General features: G+C 36.2%; 1 protein-coding gene across 5 annotated transcripts in view; it reads right to left on the bottom strand.

The window, feature by feature from the left end:
• CACNA2D3 (calcium voltage-gated channel auxiliary subunit alpha2delta 3) overlaps positions 1-23,189 on the bottom strand; it is a 469,002-nt gene that overhangs the window by 7,566 nt on the left and 438,247 nt on the right. The window contains exons 32-37 of one of the 5 annotated variants that reach the window (XR_003559900.2): positions 22,458-22,503; positions 20,873-20,948; positions 18,319-18,359; positions 17,167-17,219; positions 15,564-15,619; positions 11,604-11,617 (exon numbers count right to left, since the gene is read on the bottom strand). Coding sequence is in view for 2 of the 5 variants with exons in the window: in XM_027805089.2 (XP_027660890.1) it covers positions 11,506-11,617; positions 15,564-15,619; positions 17,167-17,219; positions 20,873-20,948 (297 nt within the window). In the remaining 3 variants the exon portion in view is untranslated. Of the gene's footprint in view, positions 1-11,505; positions 11,618-15,563; positions 15,620-17,166; positions 17,220-18,318; positions 18,360-20,872; positions 20,949-22,457; positions 22,504-23,189 lie in introns of those variants that run through there. The other 4 variants (XR_003559897.2, XM_027805089.2, XR_003559899.2 and 1 more) reach the window with 4 other exon arrangements.

Genomic DNA, 23,189 nt, shown 5'->3' with positions numbered 1-23,189 from the left:
CCTGGAAAGGAGAGAGATGTTCCAAGATGGGAGAAAGGGCACGGGGATAATAAGACAAGCGCTGTTGGTGCTCTGTGGGAAAGGGACAGAGGGAAGAGGTTTATCAGCTGCTGCAGCAGGTGACTTTGCTGTGGGGCCCCTGCAGTCCCGTAGGGATTTTGGAGCTTCTCCCACACTGATGAAAACAGGCACAGCAGTAGCAAGGCAGAGCCAGACCCTTTTTTCTTCCTGGCTGCTGTACTCATGAGGCTGCTCTATCCCCTGAAGGCAGACAAGCGGTTTACCGGCTAACTGAAGATCACACACATGTGCAAGTCACTATTTCCTTGCTCAATGCAGGTCATTGCTTCACCACAACTACTTGAATCGCAAGGTGCAAAATCTGTATGTGGTAGGCTTAATATCTTGTCTCTGAAATGCTGCTGGCTTCAGCTTTCCTTTCCTAACATAGATGGATCCATAACAGGCAAAGCTAAAGTAATTCAATTTCAAACACGCAAGAGGTGTGTCTTGCCCAGCTCAGAAACCTGTAAGTTGCTTACACCCTGCTATTTGACTGTAGCACCTGCTGTTCAAGGAAATCAATCCTAGTGTCACACAGCTTATTCTCTGTTTTTCCATGCAGGAGAGGTGATCCATTTCCTTGTCCACCGATGTTACGTTTTGGACAGGATACAGGCTGAGCACAGCGCTGAGTTTCCCTGGTAAGGAGCAGCCGCTTACACAGCCCCAGACACACCCAGGCTTAAGGAAACGTGGAACGCAGCATCTCGCATGGGATGGGGGGGGTGGGGCAGACAGCTGCAGAGAGGGGACAGACTGAGGATCCCAAATTCCATCATTAGTCAGTTGCATTGATCCCTTTCCCTTTCCCTGACTTAGAGCTGTGCTCCCTCCTGTTTGCCGGTGGCCAGCAACACTGCTACCGTGTCAACAGCAGAGAGTGGTCATAACCCTGAGAGTGCTCAGCAATCTTTGCTTCTCAGAGCCATTGCCCCCTTCAAGAGAGAGTTACAAAGGTTGCAAAGGGTTTGAGGGAATAAAATGAATGACAAGCAGCATGGAACTTGAAGATACTTACAGGATAAAACTAAGCTTGAGGAACCGCAAAAAAAAAAAAAAAAAGTTCAGATAAAATATCTTCCCATTATCCTGCAGAATGGAATATATTTCTTTGTAATTTGTGGACGATTTGAGCACCACAGAAACATTAAAATCGATTAAACTTTGTTTAAAAACAATGCTGTGTGTTACGAATTTTTTAAAAAAATCTTGTTTTCTCACAGAAATACTGCATTATTGTGCTTTGTTTTAAAACATGCTTGTTCATAAGTAAGAATTATTGATCAATATGGTATATTCTACAAACAATACACTTTTTAATTTTACAAAAATATGCTGCTATTATTTAGATCTGTGCTCGTGACAACAGATGCTATGAAGTAGAATACATGGTCACAATAAACACATGGCTCAGGTGGGATTTTAAAATATCCTGTAAACATTTAAACGGCTGTTCAGATTCATCTTTAATTTCATGTTTAGGAGCTTTAACAGCCTGCTTCAAGGGGGGGGGGGCGGAATATCCATATGTGTATTTTTCATTTGTTTCTGTAATGACCATAGGAACATTTTAATATTATTGTTTCATGCTACAGTGATGACTGTGGGACTTACATTCAAACTATGACTAGAATAATATCTATTGTTGTGTTAGCGTTTGTCACTCCTGCACATACATAATCATATCAATCATTTTTAGGAGGCTATAGAAAAGAAAAAAAAAAAAAAAAGAAATAGCTACCAGTTGTTTTGCCCTTGCAGATGAGTCCTGCAAAGCATGGAAGAAATTCACTGTGAGTATTTTGAACTGAAAGAAACTGAGGGCAGTATTTTCAAATTGGCAACCAAAACACATTCACGAAGATGTGAAAAAGTAGTCTGAATTTCCATGGTACTCAACTTGGATAGCCCCCACTGGGCGCTCAGATGCTCGAGCATCTCTGTAAATTCAGCCATTTCTCTCCAGGCCTTTCAGCATTATTTTTTGAGTGCAAAACCATGTTAATGAAGTTTGGGTATTTTGGATTAAGATTAGTTGGCACTTTGGGATTACATTTCATATCTGTCGAATTTGATCTTTCCTATTTTTTTACAGAAAGAAAAAACATACCAGCACCAGGGTACAGGAAATGGAAAATATTGTGCACTCTGCACTCAAATATGTGTTAGTCACATAACTGTTGGTTGCAAATGTTCAACCCTAATGGTCTGGAACAAACTTTAAGCATTCAACTGAAGTGCAGATATCCGCTGTGCTGTTTCCCAACTCCTATCATGTGCTTTCCAGGCTGCTGGCTACATTTCCAACCCACATTTCTCTCACTTATCATATTTTTTAAATGAATGAATGAAATGTTTATATCACAGTCAAGTTGGGCTACTTGTTGTTTTTTAATTTATTTATTTTTGGTGTGGCGTTTTGCTTTTTTTGTTTCAAATAAATGATGATAGAGAATGGAATATCTTCAATGCAATTTATAAAAATAACATATATGCCAATAACAACATTTCTGAGAGCTGGAGCAGTTAAAGTATATGAAAAAAAAAGCATCTGGTGGTTCGCTAATATAAAAAGAGACAGATAAACTCTCAGCCTCAGGCCCGTAACCTGACCTCATGCTGGCAAAATATTGCTACCATGTATAGCCTGGCTGACTGCAGCACAGTTCTGTGTCAGTATAAACATACCTACTCAAAGCAAAGTTTAGAATCAAGGATCTAAATTAACGATATCATCCTCACCATTCCTGTGCCTGCCAAAGGCTTGCAACCCCAGAGAGCTACGGGATCGTTGGCAATCACATTTCAGAAAGGAATCCCCAGAAGTGCCATTCATCTTTCATGATCAATCAGAGGATGCTTTCTCAAATAACTGATGCTCAGATAAGAGTATCTTACCAGCTGCATATTAGAAATGTAACAAACATCCAAAAGCTTTGAGTGTGCACACTAGGATGAAAAAAAAAGTGTGTTGTGTAACAAGGAATTTGACAGTGCTCCTAAGCGTTTTAGTCCAGCCGCCCACCCTTATGAAGATGTAAGATAAAGGAGAGTTTCAGATCACTAGGTTTAAAATAGACTGCAAAATTTTTGCAAAGAAACTAAGCTCAGAAATGCCACAAACATTAAATATGAGTGCAGGTTCATACCCTTGAACAAACCTGAGCGCAGGCAGGGTGGGTACCTGGTTCTATGATAAGCTGCTCACGATGACAACAGAGGAGATACAGTAATCGGTACAAAGCAAATCATATCAGAGATCTCTTAAAGCTTAGACTTAGCTTTTTGACAGTGGCATCTGGTTAGCAGGACAATGACAGGGAGGTCAGAGAAGATATCTAGACTTGAAAATGCAGTTCCACTATAGTATGTTAGTCTACGTGTTTGTAGTGGAGGTTTTTTAGCCCTTACTAGGGCTAAAAGATAAAAAACTACTAAGTTACTTAGCTACTTACTTCAGTAGCTGTGGTTTGTACTGAGAGACATCTCAGTGTTTTTTAAAAACTACATTATTTCTAAACTAGATTCTAAATATAATTTAAAGATTAAAAAGCCAGTTGATTTTAGGAAGGCTCACAAATATCATGTGACATTGTAAACATAACTTCTGATATGCATGAATTCGTAACTACTCTTTTCCACAGCTTTGGGTCTAGTCAAATCTAAAGACAGTACAGCCCTAGCAAAGAGCTATGCATCACAAACTGGCGTATGAAAAGCAGAGATGATTGGGAGATTCACATTAAAAGTGTCATAAATCCTAGGACTAAAGTGCTCATTGGATGTGCCCACAGTGTGCTTTGCAAGGATGTTGTTAATTTATTTCTGTAAACATAAACTTTAGCAATTATTAAGAAGGCCACATCTGAAAGAATTAAGTACACTGCATGTCATGTTCTCTATAATATTTTAGGTAATGTATGAATGTTCCCTGCATGGCACTCAGATCTTAAAATTCATGATGTTTTTCCAAGATAAAGACTATTAAATATTCATTAAGCTCTCAAATCCTCTGTGAAGTGTCACATGTACAGATGCCTAAGCCCTGTTTCCACTTTTTTCATCAATCAGACTGCAATATAATATAAGTGTATTATAAACTGAAATGAATTTCCTAGTATTAGCAATTCTTCGCAAGTTTGCCCGGCTTTAAAATTTCACAGTGTTTCCCAATTCTAATAACTTTTCCTATTTCAAGCCATCTTTATGTATATATATATATACACACACACACATATATATTATTCAGCTCTATAGATTATGGCATTCATACAACTTTTTAAATCTGCTGCCATTACAAAGCACCATTTCATTGTGCTAGATACTATCTATCATTTGGTTAATATTTATCACTGCTTGTTTAAAATGTAAAATTACATTAATTTTTGAGTAATATTTACATTTTATAGCACTACTGAGCTTAACTATGAATAGTGAATGGGTGGAGATCACCACCATCCTATGCAGAATTTTATAAATAAAACTTCTCAAGCAATTCAGCTCTAGGCTCATTTGGAAGACCTAAGTAGAGAAGTGGGCAGTGAAGAGAAAAAGCACATCTCACCCTACTCATCAGAAAAAAAACCCCCGAAACCTACAACAAAACTGATGACAAACTAATAGACTGAATTGCTTGGAAGCTGACCCATATACCTCCGAGATTTTACAGTTTACACAGTCAGTGCTATAAAGTCTCCTAATAAAAAATTTGCACACATCTGCAAGAAAAGACCACAGTCCATTTCCTTATCTTCCTTTTCCTTCTGTGGAGTCCCTCTCTCATTCAATATATATTCCTTGCCATTAAAAATGCCCTTTGAAAAATATTACTATGGTCATATTTTATTTTTTTTTTACATTACCTTTTCTCCTTGGATCCATAGTAATTCTTTCATTCTCTGTTTTATGATGATTACAATGCCAAGCAAACTGAGCATCTGAATACAGATTTGCATGGTTTTGTCAACTAAATAAACAAACTCCAAGGTTTTGATTTTGAGGAGAACACTCTGATATAGAAACTGAGATAATAAGAAAAACCTATTTTCAATATAAGGTGGGATTCCATGTGTAAGCAGTACTCCTGAATCCAATAGGCACACTAAAAAGTTCTGAAATAAAAACTGGAATATTGAAAATCTTTCTCTATTTAAAAACAAAACCCCCAAACAAACAAAACAAAAAACAAACCTTGAAAGCTGTCCAAAGGATTGTTAAAACTAATGACTGGCAGGCAGAAACCTGCCTGGTAACTTATATGTGCCTTGCCCTATTATTTCATATGCCTATTTTCTAAAATGAAAATAGTAATTTACAGTGTTTCCTGAACAGGTCATTCAAAATATACATTATCAAAGGGTAGAGTCAAATTACCCATACGGTGACTTTAAATTGCACCTGCATGACAAACACTATAATCATCGTTGTCTTTGCAGTGAAGAGGAAGTTACTCGACATACAGTGGAGATGTGTGGGTAACACACAATATAGGATATTACACTAAGTATGAAGACCTTTAACTAACAATTCCAGCAGTTTAAATTACATAATTCAATACTTTTTTACAAGAAAAGGATAGGAAAAAAAGTCTTTTGGGATCTTCTAGAGTTTTGGGGTTTTGGCTATGACCATTTTCTACCAATACTGCTGTTGCTGCAAATATAAAGACTTTTCAACACTCCCAAGTATTCTGCAAGTCTGGAAGATCTGATTTTCCAAGCAGAGGTGCAAGATGACTCGATAAGACTTTTATTCTTGATACTAGAACAATTAAGTACTGAGGTATGCAAAATACTGAGCTCCCCTTGACTTCCATGCACAGCTAAGCAAGCTCCCAGGAATTACGATCCGTGCAATGTTGCCAAGATCAGCAGTGAGCAGTTTGACTATGGCACACCTGTGACTCAGCATGGGCACAGGTAAAAAACATTTATGCACATGTTATCATATGTGTACTTTGCATGGTTGCTGAAAACGCAAGTACGCAAAAACCTACAGTCTAAACAATGATGAAATATAGAGAACACTTGGTTTTCCTCAGGGTCCTATAAGATGGATACAGTAGAATGAATATAACCCAAAATGTCTTTTAGAAGACTGACTATAATTTACTGCCCAAACTACTCCAGGAAATCTACAGGGATATGCTGATGTATGTAGATAGAGCTCCAAATGAGAAGAAATTGGCCCTTTATGCTTTCCTTATTTTACGTGGCAAGCTGATTTGTTTGGAAGTAAACTAACTACATTTGAAAAGGCAAATGATTATTTATTTCATGGGAAATTGAACTGCATATTTATTTACACATTTTAAACACGATCAAGTACAGCAGTTTGGCAGGCTTCTACTGGGAAAGAAATGCAGAAATATTTCAGCAAATGGTGGTATGCATCAAAATTAAGTGTTTTTTAAAAATCATTACCATTTTAATGCCTGCAGATTGCACTATTCCTGACACTAATATACTCATGCCCTGAACAATCTGAATCTAATTGGTATTGTTATTTATCTGTTACTGCCAAATAAGAACATTCAGTGGACATGTGTGAAATTTGCCATTAAAATTCACATGAAGGGTTCAGTGTCATCCTGAACTATAATTCCACTGCCATTTACCTCTTCTTATTGGTAATGAACAGCACTCGATGCCCAGTCTATAAGAGATCAAGAGAAGGCATTTAGTTTATTGATGGTTTTCCCTGTTAAATAATCGCCTCCTTACTAACACTCCAATGGGCAAAATATATAATACATGGGATGGCGTTTAATCAAATAAGTAGTTCCTCTCAATTAACAGGCAATTTACATGAGATATACAAGAAAGTAAAGGCAACACTTACATCCATATTTTGTGTAATGAAACCACACACATCCTTCCCAGGGTTAGGATGATTGTAGCTACATGTTTCCTTGCTTCCCTACTGAGAACATGGCTTTCTCATATTTACTTCTCTCTGTTTTGTGTCTTAAGACTCTGCACAAAGGATCAACTGGGAACAAAACAGTGTCTTTAGGTTTCTGGTATTGACCTTGTGGACCCATGAGTGCTACAATTAAAAGAGAAGGGGGCTTTGCTCCCCGGGTCATTGGAAGTAAGGCCAGATTTTTGATCTGCATCCAAGTCCAATATGTCATCACACATGAACAGGAGAGGTTAAAAGGGCAGATTTTTAAGCATTTGACTGTGCAACGGCTGCCTGATTTGTATGCCCATAGTTTTACAGTTGAACATGCAAACTTGGAATTATTCACTTAAAGTTTCCTTACAACTTTGAAATTCTTAAATATATACTTAATGTATAAATAGTCAGATGAGCGAGTTGCTGTGCCTACAGATCTACATTCACATTCATAGCAGCCTGGGTTAACACTGAAATTAATGTTTTTTTCCTAAGTGAAGCTAAAAGAAAACATCTGAATTTTCATGCAAAAATGAGATTTACAATTAGAGAAAAATTTGTCTGTTCTACAAACAAATGAGTTGATATACTAAAGAGATCAGGTAACTTTCTTTGGTCAAATATCATAACAGCCATCATCTTTTCTAATTTATAATAACTTGTCTTTCTAAGGATGCTTTCTCTAGACATTTTTACTGCTCTTTAAGTATCAGCAATTAAGATTTGCAATGCTGAGATCACCAGAAGGCACAAACTGGTAATGTAACTGGTGCGAATGGCTGAATGTGTATTAAAATGGTTGATGTGTATTAAAATAGGCTAACGCATTGGGGTGATACCTCATCAAGCTGCAAGCAGCATTGAGATGTTTATTTAGCCAAAGACATCAAATGTAATGTCTAATCAAAAACACATCTCTGAGCAGCACACTACCTTTAAAACCCATACCAAGTTGTTTGGCATTAGTGTAGCTCTGATGCAAGAGAAAGAGTTGACATTGATAAAGAAATAACATTTCTCTTTAGCAATTAACTATTTCCACCATTGAAGCTGCTGTAGAACATTCAACAGGCTATCTGAGTTTTCAGACGTAATGCTTTTTTTTTTTTTTCTTTTTTTTTTCTTTATAAAAGGGAATAGCTTACTGGAAAATATGAAAGCATTTCAGATTTTTAAAAAATCCCAGTTTTTCTCTTTTGTTGACAGTGCTTAGAAAATGTGGGTTGACTTGTTTTTGATTGCTGCTTAAATAGAAGATTAATTTAATAATGATTGGGATATTGAATAACAACAAATTATGGTGTGGGACAGCCAAACCCTGACCCTAATGACATTCTTATGTTAATTCTTATTTTCTTTTAGGCTCCTGCTTTCTTAAATAAAACCTATATTTTTGAAAATCGTTTTTAAACATTGCAAATTATCCCAAAGTAGCATTTATTTTTTTCTAGTAAGAGATAAGTTTACATATAGAGAGTGTATTTTATAGGTCTGTATACATTTAGTGCTTGACTCAAAGTCCACTTAAGTGTGTAGGTGAATTTCCGTCGACTAAGTTTTCAGAGATGGCTAAAAAGGCAAGCCAGCTATTTACGAAGTAATTAGCATGTAGTCCTTTCTACTGTGTGATTTATTTGTGAGGATACTTTGATTTAAGCCCAAGCATCCACGATTAAAAGTTATAATTGGAAATGCTTATAAGAACAAGGCTTAGTTTTCATAACTACAGTAGGCAACTGTTCCCCTTGGTAACTACGAAATGTAGAGTATTTCTATACTATCAGTAACAGCATGGCCAGGACAGAGTAAGATTGAGCCTCCTACTCTCACTATGTGACCTTGTTGACTATGACTGTGACTTTGTTAGCAATAACACAGTATTTGTGCTCTGAAATGTCTTATCTATGTAACATTATATGGTTACAATTAACATCAGTCGTCATTTTTACTTCTACGAAGAGACTGCTTTTAGTCTTCTTTTTCAGACAAGGGCTCTATAGTTGTGCCTGACACTGTAGGAACAAAGGACAGTGACTTGAATGAGTAACTTGTGACACAAACCTTCCTGAAGCAGAGTATTTGCATAACTTTGGTTTGTAAACCTGTGCACAATATGCTGACTTTTCTAGTGCCTTTCAAATAGGGTTGCAATATTAAAGTGGGTGTATATTCAGCTAAATATTTACAAATATATTTTCCAATTTGTAATCAAGATTTGCAAGCACATATCACAAACAAATCTATAACACAATCCAAAGAGGATACAGAAAATAATCTTACTGACTCCGATGGTTCTGAATTGAGAGCCTACTACACACCAGATGCCGTGCAGATTAATCATTGAACACAGTGTCAGTTCAAGACTCTTATGTATATAAGGTTGAACCCTAATTTTGACTGATTGAGCCCATCATTCTTAAATTACAAGTATTAAGCAACACACTTGCTTGTAAAAATATTTATTGGTACTGAGGCTGTGAAACAGAAAACTGGGTCAGAAGATGTAGGTCTACAAAGGACTTTGGGTCAAATTCCTTAGCTGTTCTGCGGGAAAGTGTCCTGGGTTATAACAAAAATATTTGGAATCCAATGCAGTCTGCAATCTCAGATGCAATTTGTAGATTGTTAATGACAGTGGGTAAACGGTATAACGAAGAACTTTCCCATGAGAATCTAATAGTTCTTCTGGATTATTTCTTTAGGTTTTGCCATTGCTTGTGGAGAAAAATAATGGGTGCCTTGAGATCAGTTTGTAACTTACAGGGTTTTCTTTTATTTTTTTGTTCCACTGTGGAACATAAAATGTTTTTCTATGAAAAAGATCTTAGCGCATTATTTTTGAAATACTATAATTTTCACTAAACTCAGTTTCCAGCTCAGTGCTGTCCAAGTATTGCAGAATGAATTGTATTATTTTTGCAAGTTATTTCCTTTGACCTGAAGTTACCTAAGACGACAGACTGAAATCTGCATTCCTTTGAGAAAACCTGGTCCTGTTAAATTAAACTTTTCATGAAATTATGTCTGTTTGCAATATTTAAACAGAATCATAGAATGGTTTGGGTTGGAAGGGACCTCAAAGATCATCTAGTTCCAGCCCCCCCTGCCATGGGCAGGGACACCTTCCACTAACCAGGTTGCTCAAAGCCCCATCCAGCCTGGCCTTGAGCACTGCCAGGGATGTATGATAATTTGTTGCACATCATCTCAGTAATCTGCTAAATGATCACAGAATAAGGCTGCTTGAATTCTGTAATGCCGGCACGAAGCACTCACAGAGTGTAACCTACATTGTATTTGATATGTCAAGTGCAAAAATCATGGCTTGATTTTGTTGAGTTCGTACTTTTCAGGCAGTGGGACCTATTGTTACATTTAAAGGGCTCCCTTGGATCAATTTACAAAGCACTTTCATACTTCAATCCCACAAAGCCAAATACAAGCAATTAGTCATACCAGACATTAATAATTTCCTTATAATTAAGAGTTGGTCAACAGGAAATTAAAGGTGAATATTAGCACTCCAGTGTACTTACTCCTATTTCCCGTCTTAAAGCAATGAAGATATCAAGGAGAAAAATTAGGAGCAAGTTCAGAAGCACACCTATTGACTTCAAATAGAAGAAATTTTCACCTTTATTTGCTAATTAGATATTGATTTAGTCTTGAAAGGGAAAGTTACAACAATTTTTGTTTAACTTACAAATTCTTCCTGACATTTACATTGATAGACAAATCATTGCTGTTACTACTAATGCCCTTTGTGATTATGACCTCTCTGCATAAAGGAAATCCAATTAAGAGACTTACTGAAGTACAGACATTTGCATAAATGATACCTAGGCAATTCTTCAAATGTACCATAACTACAGTAAAAAGTCAGTGCACACAGGCAGCAAATGCAGAGAACGGACATTTCCAGCATGAGGGAGGAAAGCTATACTGGAGTCTTTCTCTTCCCTCAAATCTATGAGGGGCAACTTTACAGCAGCACTGGTGGGACCGACAAGGGTGCAGCACCGACTTCGGAGGTCTCTACTATAAACTCAGCTTCCCAGCACTGAAAGTTTTGAGAATAGATTCAATCCTCTCCCACTCTTCAGTCCAACAATTCTAAGAAGGAAACACTGTTTGGCATTCAAGTAAAACAACCAGATCTCACTGTACTGCAAGGAAACATCTCACCCATCCAGCAGGATTTCACTTCTGTATAGTTTTGCATGTAAAGCTTTACAGAGTATGCTCTTAATAATACTGCCTGCTGCCTGTGTCCAGGAAAAGTCTTACAACATTCACTATTCTTTGAAATTAGCATAAACCTCCACTGGTTTTACATTTTTTGGTAGAAATTAATAGGCACTGCTTTAATTTAAGAGTATCAAACTTAAATGACAGCTGTAATCACAGAAATGACACTTGGAAGAGATCACTATATAAGATAAAACATAACAGACTTGTACGTTCTTCAACATAACCTTGAATAATTCAGTTTTATTGCTTTGTCACAAACAGTTGTATAAAAAAAAAATTGAAAGGGCTTACTTGAAACAGTCATCGCAAGCAATATTCCCCGTGGTCTCCTTTATAGTGCGTTCAGAAACAAAAGCTGGATATTCAGTATCACAGGGCTCTAGGGTTTGTTTCAACCTCTGCGCTATAGGCACAGGAAAAAATATCTTGATGTTAACATGGGAAGAACAGCACACAAAGTTCTGAACAACATGAGATGCTGTGTTACAGAGCTCGCACAGAACGGAAATGTTACTCAGCTTCTGCCACCCTGTGAGATTTCCTAGGCAGTGCATAACACTATTTTTTCAATTAAAAATAGTTTATCCGTGGAATGTCATTTTGGAAGACATAACTGTTAAAGTAGTTATTAATGGTTTAGCCATTGCCAAGCTACTTTACATTTATGCACAAGCTTTTCTTCTTTCTCTGTAGATTCAAGATGAACTTACTGTTGTTTTTATTTCAGTGACGCTGTGCATAGCTACATAATGGTTATGTATGGGAGTTTACATTTATATTTGATATCTAAATTGTATTACATATTACTGAAGCCAAAATCCCTTTTTTTTGATTACAGCTTGGAAACCCTTGCAGAGTTTCCACAGTTAGAATAATTCTGTGGGTGGGTGGGGGCAGAAGTGTTACTTTGCCCCAAACCAATGCTTGTTATCTGTTTCCCAAAATAGTAATAACTAAGAATCCACAACACTTTTAATCTGAAGCCCTTGCAGTGCAAGGGAAAAGAAAGTGTCACTATTTACATCTTAAAAGTTGTAAAATCGAGGTATTGGGAAGCAGTGGGGCTGGTTCAAGGTCAAACTGCAGGACAGCAGCAAAGCTGGGAACTGAAGGCAGCTCTTCTGACTCCCACACCAATGTATCTGTTGGACAATGTCTCTCCCTCATTCCCTTTTTTTTCCCTCCCCACCCCTTCATTCTTCCTTAACACAGAGATACACTTGCACATCAGCGCAAATGTTAAGCCTATCTTAAACTAATTGCTAAGTGAGAAAACAAGACAAGGTATGACAAAAATAGATTACACTGAACAGGCTCTTGGACTTCACAGATCTTCTATTCCAGATAATCTGTTTCAAAGCCAGTGGCATATCTGCTGCGCAGTGCCAGGGGAAAGACCAAAACTGCATTTGCAATCATGCTATAGGACGTGCATTTCTGAACTGTTCGTAATTTTTGTATATAATAAAAAAAAATATACACCCAAATGCACAGATCTGAAGGAAGGTACTGAAGTTAGTCAGAAAAGTTGGATTTCTGATGTTTTCAATATGGTCATGATATATTTAACAATTTAGCATTTGTAAAAAAGCTGACTAACTCTACTACACCTTCTCCCTTTTTCTTCTGCTCTCCTTATCTGTTGCCAAGAATGACTGAAATTTATCACCTGTATTTTGGGTCTACCCGCACTTGTATCAACATATGGCTTGTGTAACAAAAAGTCTGCCAAAGATCCATGGATCTCAGATTTCCAGCAACTCATTAGAGTCCAGAACATGATGGCATTGCCGAGGGTTTAGGGCAGCGGTTTCTTCTCTCTCATTTACAAATGTGATTGAGGTGACAAGATCTTGTGCAGAATTATATTTCATACTGTGGTCTGGTAAATCGGCAGGTGTGTGGGGACCTTCTAGTATCTTCATAGTGTGTGATGCTCTATTAATGTCACAATGTGAGCAGGAACCAATTTCCCCATTAGAGGAACTGGTTTTTGGTTTGGGTTTTCTTTTTTGTTTGTTTGTCTTTTTTTTTTTTTTTTGTTTGGTTTTTTCCCCTTTCTTTTCCTGAGTTTTTTTAAGCATTGTTAAGCTGAAAACAAATGTTCATTTGTTATAATTTCATGAAGTGGAGTCATAATTATGTCGTAGTGGTAATGTAGCATCTGCAGAAGAGCAGACTTAAGTATGGACTTTTCTCTCCTGCTGATTTTTCTCTCTTGAAATGTCTCTTGCTTTTGCTTTACTAACATGTATTGGTTTCTAAACAACTACTGCTTGCTACCTAACCAAATTTGAAGTGGCCAAGCAGTACTATAAAAATGGTGACATTCTAATGACCATGATGAGGGAGTATTTTCAGTACTCTTACTCATCAAAGAAATGGAGCAAGTGAATTATGTAGTTAAAACTTCATTATTAATTAAAACATGAATGAAAATCCCTCAATCACACTTGTCTACAAAAGTGCTGTAATGATAGTTTTGTCTTTAGGAAAAGAAAGGTTGCAAGTTATTAATGCCTGTCTTCTGTAGTTAGTACATGCTTAAAATACAAAACAGACATTCATTTTCATGAGATGAAGACGGATGCTGTCTTTAAAGGAAGTTTTCCCTAACATTCCATGCAGGAGCCATTGAATGTTTCATGTCAGGATATATTAAAGCATGTTTGTACAGTATACCTCTAAAAGACATCCAGAAAAGTTACCTGTTTCCTACACTGGCTGCTTTGCACTGTTCTGCAACCACCAGGGACTAAGACTGGAATACTTTCCCTTCCTCTTCGGACAAAAGGAAGAGTTTTGCATTTTCTGGGTCTAGTACAGCAAACCACACTGCCCTTCACAGCCATCAGTGACAGAGGCATTTGTCATCATGGATAGGCAAATGACTGGAAAGTCAGTCTTGGTTCTTAGAAGACCTGTCTGGGCGCTGCTGATTATGAAGCAGCCCCAAAAGCAAACAGTGTCCGTCTGGTTCCGATGAAGCTCTGTTTGTGTGTGTGCATCCAATCTACATCGGGTTCAGTGTTTGTCTAAGAGAAGAACCGGCTCTGGTGTTGCAATGCAGCGTACACTTCACATCGGTATGGGAAAGGCTATACTAAGTTCATGCACCTATGTTTCCAGAAGGCTCTTATCAAATCCTCACCTCCAGCAGACACCCATCTCAGCCTCCCCTTCTCCCTACACATTTACAACATGTTAGGCTGTAGCCTGATACATGCTTTGCTATTTGCTGCTGTACTTTCCGGTTGCTCCAGGATAGACAGAATAGCTCCAGCATCTTACTAGTACAGGGGATACTGGAATATTCCAGGGCAATCAGTATGTTCCATTTTCCCGATACCTTAACTTCAGACAGGATATTATTTTGGCATAAGGACAGCCTAGTATCCAGGCAATGCAAATATAAACTGAAGCCTAAAGTAGCAATTTCATCCCCTGCTTTGCTGAGGAATATGCAAATCTGTAAATATGAGGCTGACTAATTCAGTTTAAATCGTTATTCCAGTAAATGGCACGCAGCATAATTTGCCAGTGAAACAGCCGGTTGAGGAGAGCACTGCTCTTGTAAATCAGCCTTTGCTTCTGAGAAACACTGCTGCGTGCCGTAAAAAGCCTGCTAAAATATGAGAGACAGTCGACATCGAACACTTCCATTTCTTATGGAAACTGTTAACATTTCATTATTTCAAATGCAGCCTCCACATTGTTAAAAATTATTTTAAGTAAACTGAATTTTAAATTCATCTTTAGTTTATTACTTTTGAACGTCTATTTTGAATGAAATGATAAAACAAAATATGGTTTTAATGAGCCTTGTTTAAAAATAAAACCATAAAATTTACTATCATAACCCTAAAAAAAATTCTTCTAATAAAATTATATTGAGATGACCATGTTCCTGTGGACTCTTGTTGCAATGGCATTTTCCAGCATTACAACCCCCCTACATATTACAGCAGCTTTAGAAAAAATGTAGAATAAGCAGAAAAAGGCTCGTGTCATTGCTTTACTCACAAAGACTATTTTGGAATGACAGGAAATGCTTTTAAAAAACATATTTAATCATTATCTACTATTTTAACTTTTCCATTATAGCAGTATACTATAGTGCTAGAGTACACACGAGAACTTTGTGGTTATTCATAGAAGATCGTAGTTCTCTCATGTTTTGGTAAACATTAACAACAACAACAACAAAAAGATGCTGACATGGGAGACAAACTATTGTTATCAGATGTCTAACATTTAATTTAAACATTTAGTGCACATGTGAACTTCAACAATCCGATTTAATTTAGACATTTCTGCCATTATAGCCAGGAAATAAAAATCACCCTTACCTTTTGCTGTTAGATCAGAGTGCCACCAACTGCGTAGATTAAATTCCACAAGGAACCTAGAGAAATTATTAGAGTTTTCATATTATCCCCCAATGTTTTTAAAACACTAAACTGGCGGTAGTTTGATACCATTAATCTTATTTTAAATAAAAGCTAACAGAGAACTGAAATTCATGTCACTAGCATAACTCTGGGATTATCAACTACTGCTATTTTCATGTTTTCATTGGGTTGTATTTTACCACAATAATTTATTCTAAAATTAACCCCATCAATAAATCATAGATTTATCTATCATTAATTTAAATTACTGATCTTATTTGAAGTGTCCATGAAAATTCTCAATGCATGGCAGCATATGATATTTTTACAGTTGAACATTACTGAACATTATTTCTTCATTATGCAGGTACTCTGAGTGTTTAGTAAAATGCCATAGGATTAGAACTGTCCTGGCTACAGTACAGGAGTACACATGAAAGAATTGCTTATATTAATTCTGGAACTAAAATAATAAAACTATTTTATTTCTAGGAGCAGAAAAGATGATTAACGAGTGTCTAATCACCTCTAACTAGATGTGCAGAGAATGCATTTTCCCACTAAAATATACTGCAATTTACTTTGAAGAATGGCCTTGAATGTGTAAGTCTATCAATTATTGTAAGTGTGAAGAATGTGAAACCAACATCCAGTTTATCACATGATCTTGAATCTACAATACTTATAAACACAGAGAGTTCCTGAAATTTTTGAAGCTGGTGTATGTTAACATAAAAGTCTCATTTTAACATGATTTCTTTCCCTGATAGTTACTTTGAAAGCTGCATTTAAGATCAATCTCTGCCCTCTGGCAATAGCCATCCAGTTAAATCTCCTTTACTTTTATTCCTAACTTTGATGAAAGCTCATAGAATTTACAATTAAAACAAAATTACTACAATAAAAAATTAGTTCTATTTCAATAATGATAAAATTCACTTAAATCTGCAACTCTGCTATTTGTTAAGAGCAAGAATACAACATATAGGTTAATAATAAGGCACATTTTAAGGCTTCCTCTTCTCCATATGATATTTCTCTGTGATTTCTTAGGCAATGTCTCTTAAAAGTAATGCTCATTATGTACTAAGTGGAAATGTTAGAAGAATTAGGCAAGGTAAAAAAATTCGGCAACATACAGAGTACACCTTATCTAGCATATACTGTAAAAGGTCCATCTGAACAGAATTTTGAGAATTGACAAACACCACAGTGAATCACTGTAACAGTTTTCGATATTGACAACAGCCCATCCAAGCAGCATCATAAACAGCCAGACATTTATGCAAAATTTAACAGTAACCACAATAATAAATTTGGTTTGCAAGTGAAGTAAGTGAAGACCATGAATAATGTAATAGAAGTGCAACTGCGCATTCGTATAGCCAAAATTTTCTCAGATTTTAACAATGTAAAATTGGAAAGCAAAAAATTGACAAATATTAATATATTTGAAATCATATAATAAACGGCAACATGTACAAGTATTCATTAATCATTCAAAAGTAGAACTGTTCAGTTCATACAAATATTCATTAAGTTGTTAATAAAATTTACTTACAAGACAAGCTCAGTCATAATCCATTTTACTGCAGCAAAGAAGGCATTATAAGGCTAAAGAGAAGCAACTCATTTAATAAAAAGGTAAAACATGCAGTATTTATATCTTAACTGAATTCTTCATGTAAAGACAATGTTATGGACATTGAAATGCATGGGTAGCATGAGAAAAAGAATAATAACTTTTTCTTATGAAAAAGCAAATATTATTATGTTGAATATTAAAATATATAGCAATGCCATTTCCTTTTAAAGTGGTTGGTCATATGCACAGATTATCAGTTGGAGGAGTTTTGCAAATGATTCTTAAATCTTTAACCTCTAGGGGTTCCTATTTCCCAGGCTATTGCTGGAGGAAGAGCTCTGAGCTTTTCTTAGGCTGCAATTCACAGGCTTGCCTCTCTATAATGTAAATCTCTGTTCATTACCTCAGACTAATTAGGCTAGGAAAAGCTTCTGAAGTTTGAATTTAGCTAAATGAAGTTATCTGTGCCATATTGAAGGCACAGTTGTAAGCACTTTAAAGTAGTTTTAAAGATTCTTCCCTCCTCCCTTTGTTTTTCTGGATCATAACAAATACAACAAATGCTTTGAAAATCCTGTCGTTACAGTGCTTCTACTACATTTTGAATATTTTGGTTTTGAAAAGAATATCAGTAGGATTAGTCTTTTATGAAAGAATCTCAGGCAGAAAAGTCAGTTTCCAGAAATCTGGAAAAGAATCTACCCTTGTCTCACTCCTTTGTTAGGGTCTCCTAGTTGCCTAAAAGTTTGCAGGCTTTTCAGATTCCATCTCAACAGAGTATTTTAGCACATGTAAGAAGTCATATTGACTTTAACAGAACTATTCAGATACCTGAAATCATTCTCTACTGTCCTGAATCAGCACCTTACTGCAGCGGTGCCATTTTGCACAGCAGTCACTGGCCATTTGTAGTGTTCAGAGACCACAGATTATTTCTGCACAGGGCTGATAACTCACTGAGCCAACAAACTATTGTCTGTCAGTGGCATGAAAGACTAAACTAGCAAGCTAGCAGAATGCCTAATGCCCCAAACGGTAAAGATTTTCATGTATTAAGGACTATCTTATAGCAAAAGATAAAAAACTACAAGTCTTGCCTAGAGATTAAAAGAAAATAAAATTTCAGACCTGTGGGACATCTTGTTTATTTTCATTCCAAATCACAAAACCTGAAATTTCACACCCAAGTAATTAACTTTGTTGCATACGTTTGTTTTCATAATGCCAAATGATTTAGTGTAAAATAATACATTATTACTTATGAACAATACATATTTAATGTAAAATATACTATGTATTATAAGATTATTTTAATGAGAACTAAAACCAATTTAAAAACTTAATGTATCTTAAAAGTATTTTCAATAATATGAATAGAAATCAAGAAATATAATTTGTTTTGAAATTTTAGTAGAAAAACTTTTCATTACATTGATAAAAGTACATTCTCATGAAACATGATTTTAGTAAGACACAGCCTTTCCCACCCAAAGACTGATGCTTCAAAAACTGTAAGAATTTTATTCTCTCTGTACCTAAACCATCATTAAGAGCCAAAGGAATCGAGCTTGCTGTCTCTGTGGAACTGCTACTTTTGCAACAAAGAGGTCCTATGGAGAGTTATCTAGGATTTGAATAAATTAAACCAAGAAAATACTGTAAATAACAAAGTATCTGGATATCTTTTAAGAAGCAATCCTATACTGGTAAAGAAACGGACCAGATTATCTATAAATCTAGTCCATCCCTAATTTTGCATTTTTATCCCACAGGCTAAAAAGCTATGATGGAAAGAGGGGTCCAGCCCTGACACCTTTTTTTCCACAATTTTGGTAGAATGTTGTGATAGATCCTTTAGCAGGCATACAGTCTTTGATGCCCGTGCTCCACTTCAATGCTGTTTAAAAATAGGAACTTTTTAAAAGAGTCCAGTCTTGTCCCTATACATATTCCTGTATTTGTAAAGCCATAGTTCTCAAAAGGAAGGATAAACAATTGTGAACAAACGTTTTGCTTATATAGAAACTATACTGAATACTGCCTAATAACTTGATCTACATGTACAAAACCAGGCATAAACTCAGGAAAAAAATACTTCTGAGGAATCTAGATCTAGCTGTTTTTAATGCAAACTGTCTTTATAATTTCTCTTTTGTCTTGGTTATTAGAAGTGACTTAACCAAGAGGAAAATAATAAAATAACTGAAGCTCTGCCCCATCTTTCATGTTGAACAACACAAAAACTCACTTGAGGTTTAAAGAAGAGTTTGGCTATCTTTAAAAAAGTAAAGAACATGCTTTCTGTGTCTCAGTATATCCCACAAGAGTTGCAGTTTTTTCTCAATAAAGAAAGCCTGGACAAAAATTGGATTAGTGAAAAATCTCTTGGATTAAAGCCCACTTGTAAGAGAAAAATACTTCAGCTTCACATGCAAACTGAACTGAAGCCCCAAGCCTTGGGATGGATGGTTGTTGTTAAGAGTTGTAATATATTTTAGTTTTTTTCCTGCAAATGTGATTCACCACATCCCATTCTATTTCACTGATAATTTAAGTCTCATTGCTCAGCCTAGTACTAATCTTTACATCCAGACAGGTTTTTTTTTTCAGATTCAGGCTTTAGCAGGTAACAGATTGATATGTGCAGTAAATCCAGATTTGCAGGTATTTAAAAAACACAGTGTCATGTAAATATGTAAATGAAAACATCCCAAAACACATACAATTATTAAACCATGAAAGCTATATGTATATATATTTGGAAGTTGCCAGAACTTTTATATTTACTCAACAGTTTAGTGTGTGTAGGCTTATTTTTCTCTTGCTAGATCCCTGTGTATTTAAAAATGCTGTCAGAAAACTTTTCCAGACTGGTAAAATTGCTAGACTAGTTTGCTGCTGTCTTTACATAAGAATTGTTCATGCTAATACTGTAATAAATTTGTTAAAACAGTTCCTTTGTAATATGCAAAACCTAAAATTTATCTAACAGCTTATCAATTCTTATCAGTTCTGATAGATTATTATAGTAATTGGTAAAACATACAAGATTATAAAATATCTTTAGGGTTGTTACCTAGATATATGGTTTAGCAACAAGGAAGTCTTGCCCTTGCAAGACCCAGCTTGATTCTTAGAAAGTCTAACAGAGGGACAGGGTTTTGATTGCAAGACAGGGGTTCAAATGCATTGAAATTCTACCTTAAAAGACATCTTTAAATACTAAGGAATAAAAAATGTGTTAAAAATCACTGATGTGCCTTGCCAATGAACCAATCCTTTCATTAATTAAAAAAAAAATAAAAATTGAATTACATTTCTGCCTGCATGTGTTTCCATACAGAAAAGGCAGCTGTGATTTCAGTTCCCCAAACTAAGCACAATCTATCACCAAATTTACAAACTCCTAAGAAGGAGGATTCATATTGTGCAATGAACATTCTGACAGAAGCTCAAAAATGGTGGCCCAGCATTAAAACATATTATATAAGTATTTGAACTTGAAAATGCTTAACACTTTGCATTTGTTTATGATGAACCGTTCCTTGTATGCACTGAGATAAATGCAAGAGCTGTAAGCATTCCAAATCAAAATAATGGGCTTACAATGGCCATGAGGTATTTGCAACAATTTTCTTTGATGATTGCATGGAAAGGTGCTCAGAAAATTTACTATACTTACGTCCAGTAAGCTATGGGCACTGTCGCTACTCTCTTTGTTTGTTCTACACATGGCCTGGTAGTCATAAAGTGTAATTCTACAGAGAAGAACAGAAAACTGCTTGACTAAAAGAAGAAAACACAGTGGAATAAAAATGATGATATGGAACAGTCTGCCCACAAAAGTATATAGGAAAATAAAACTTGTAACAGCAGCAGGGAAAAGAGGGAAAGGGTCATTAAAATACAGGTTACACAGAGGAGAATAAAGGCAAGAAACACTGTGAAAACTTTGTAAGGATTTTATCAGACTACAGAACAAAGCAAAAACATAACTGAAGAGACCAGGGAAGATACACATACAGTGTAACACACAATGGTATAAACAATGTGAGGAGGAGGAGGAGGAGGAGGAGAATACACATTCAACATGATGCTTAAACAGTTGGTTCTGGACTAAGGTCAGCACATTTAGCCCCAGAAAGTGACAGAACCTATGCATTTGAGGGGCTTCTCACAAGAGACCACTACTGAACTCCAGTAAAAGCAGAAAGACACTTCTACAGTTCCAGCATCTCAGTGCACAATGGATTTGTAACAACATGGTGTTGATTCCAGAGAAGAGAGAGGTGGAATTTCAATGTAACCACAGCACAGGTAATTGAAGCAGGATGGGTTTACTTTTGCTTCTTAAGAAAAAATAAATTTCAAAAGAAAATATTCTATGTCAGGTACCTGCTGTAATCAACATATGCTAGAAGCCTCCTCAGATGCATAGTAAATGGGGAAATTTCTTTCTGCTTGTGATTTTACTCATCATTGATACACTTCAGAGATCTAAATGTAAAATCCAGAACTCAGAGATAGTATATGGAGTTGTGATTATTTCTCTAAATCTGTCTGTCCATAGAACAATTAATTAACTATATCCATTCACATAAACAGCATTTAACATCTATAGCAGATGTAAAGAATCTTTAGTTTGTAAGTTGCAACAAGTGTAAAAATATAAAAGTCACTAGTATTATTTGAACATATCCATTTGCCTTTTGCATCATCAGAAGGACAAAGGAACACAATTAGACGTCGATGGTTTATAGATGTATGAGATGGGACTTCAACGTTTTGCAATGTGTGCCTTGCTTCTAAGAGAAGAGGAAAGGAGAGCACACAAATCCGGCTACGGAAAGGATGTCCCAGAAGCTGCCAAAAACAGGTCATGAAATGCATTCAGCATCACCATGAGGCATTCTGCGCTGCATGCCATGAAACGCTGCAAGCTGTACCAATAAAATGTTGTAATCCATTGTTGTAGAAACAGTATATAATTTTTCTGATCTAATTTTGTGACAGCAACCATCACTAAAAGCTTCTTTATCATGCCTATATTTTCTTTTTGGCTTACAGGCAAAATATCTAGTATATTGGATCTCGCAGCTTCAACTAAACATTTAGTACATGGTCATAGTGCTTACATTATTACTTTTGACTTATATTCAGACTAGGAATGGCTAGGAAGCCATTGTTTTGTGGACTGGCAGAGAGAGGCACATGGTAGACAAACGCATAACTAGAGACCTAAACATGGGTGTAAGTTGAACACTGACCATATCTGGCAGAATCACGCCCACAGCCAGATCCGCGCACACAGATCTGCCAAGACAAACAGAGCAGTACATGGTGTAAGCTGTGCTGCCTGTGTGGCATGCAGTAATACACCACTTTCCCTAGCTTTTTTTTTTTCTTTTCTTTTTTTCCCCCTTTAACCATGGTCAGAATCCAGCCCCTGTAAGACAAGCTCTACAGCTCAGCCTTTCCAGTCTTGGTCGGCTGGATTATCTTATTCCTCTAGATCCAAGGACCGTGTTGCGTGTTAACTTGGATCTCCTAGTGATGGTGGCAAGTGGCAAGCGATAAATGTACAGAGAAGGGCAATTTATGATGTTAATGTGCTCTCTGCAGAGTAGTTAAGGAATTCTGTATGGATCAAATGGTCCCATCCCTCATTCAATACCTAGCGTTACAAGGAGAATAGCATTCAATTTTGTCTTCATTCCTTGAAAATGGTTTTCCAATATAAGTCTGGTGATCGTTTGGTGTTTCAAAGTGCAATCAGTTTCTCAACCTTCAATTTCATACAGCAGAACTGCTTGGTCAATCTGTGGACTTCATTATTCTGCTAAGTGTTAATCAAACACTATTATAATGTGCCATGTGAAATATCTGTTATAATTTGAACTTCACTTTAAATATTTGAAAAAGCCTTTACCCCCTTCAATATTTGCAATTGTATTACATTTCTTATGTAATTATGACATTGTAATAGATGTGATAGTTTC

Source organism: Falco cherrug, chromosome 4 (assembly GCF_023634085.1).
Source record: "Falco cherrug isolate bFalChe1 chromosome 4, bFalChe1.pri, whole genome shotgun sequence".
Classification (NCBI taxonomy): domain Eukaryota; kingdom Metazoa; phylum Chordata; class Aves; order Falconiformes; family Falconidae; genus Falco; species Falco cherrug.
This window is presented reverse-complemented; position numbering and strand designations above follow the sequence as displayed.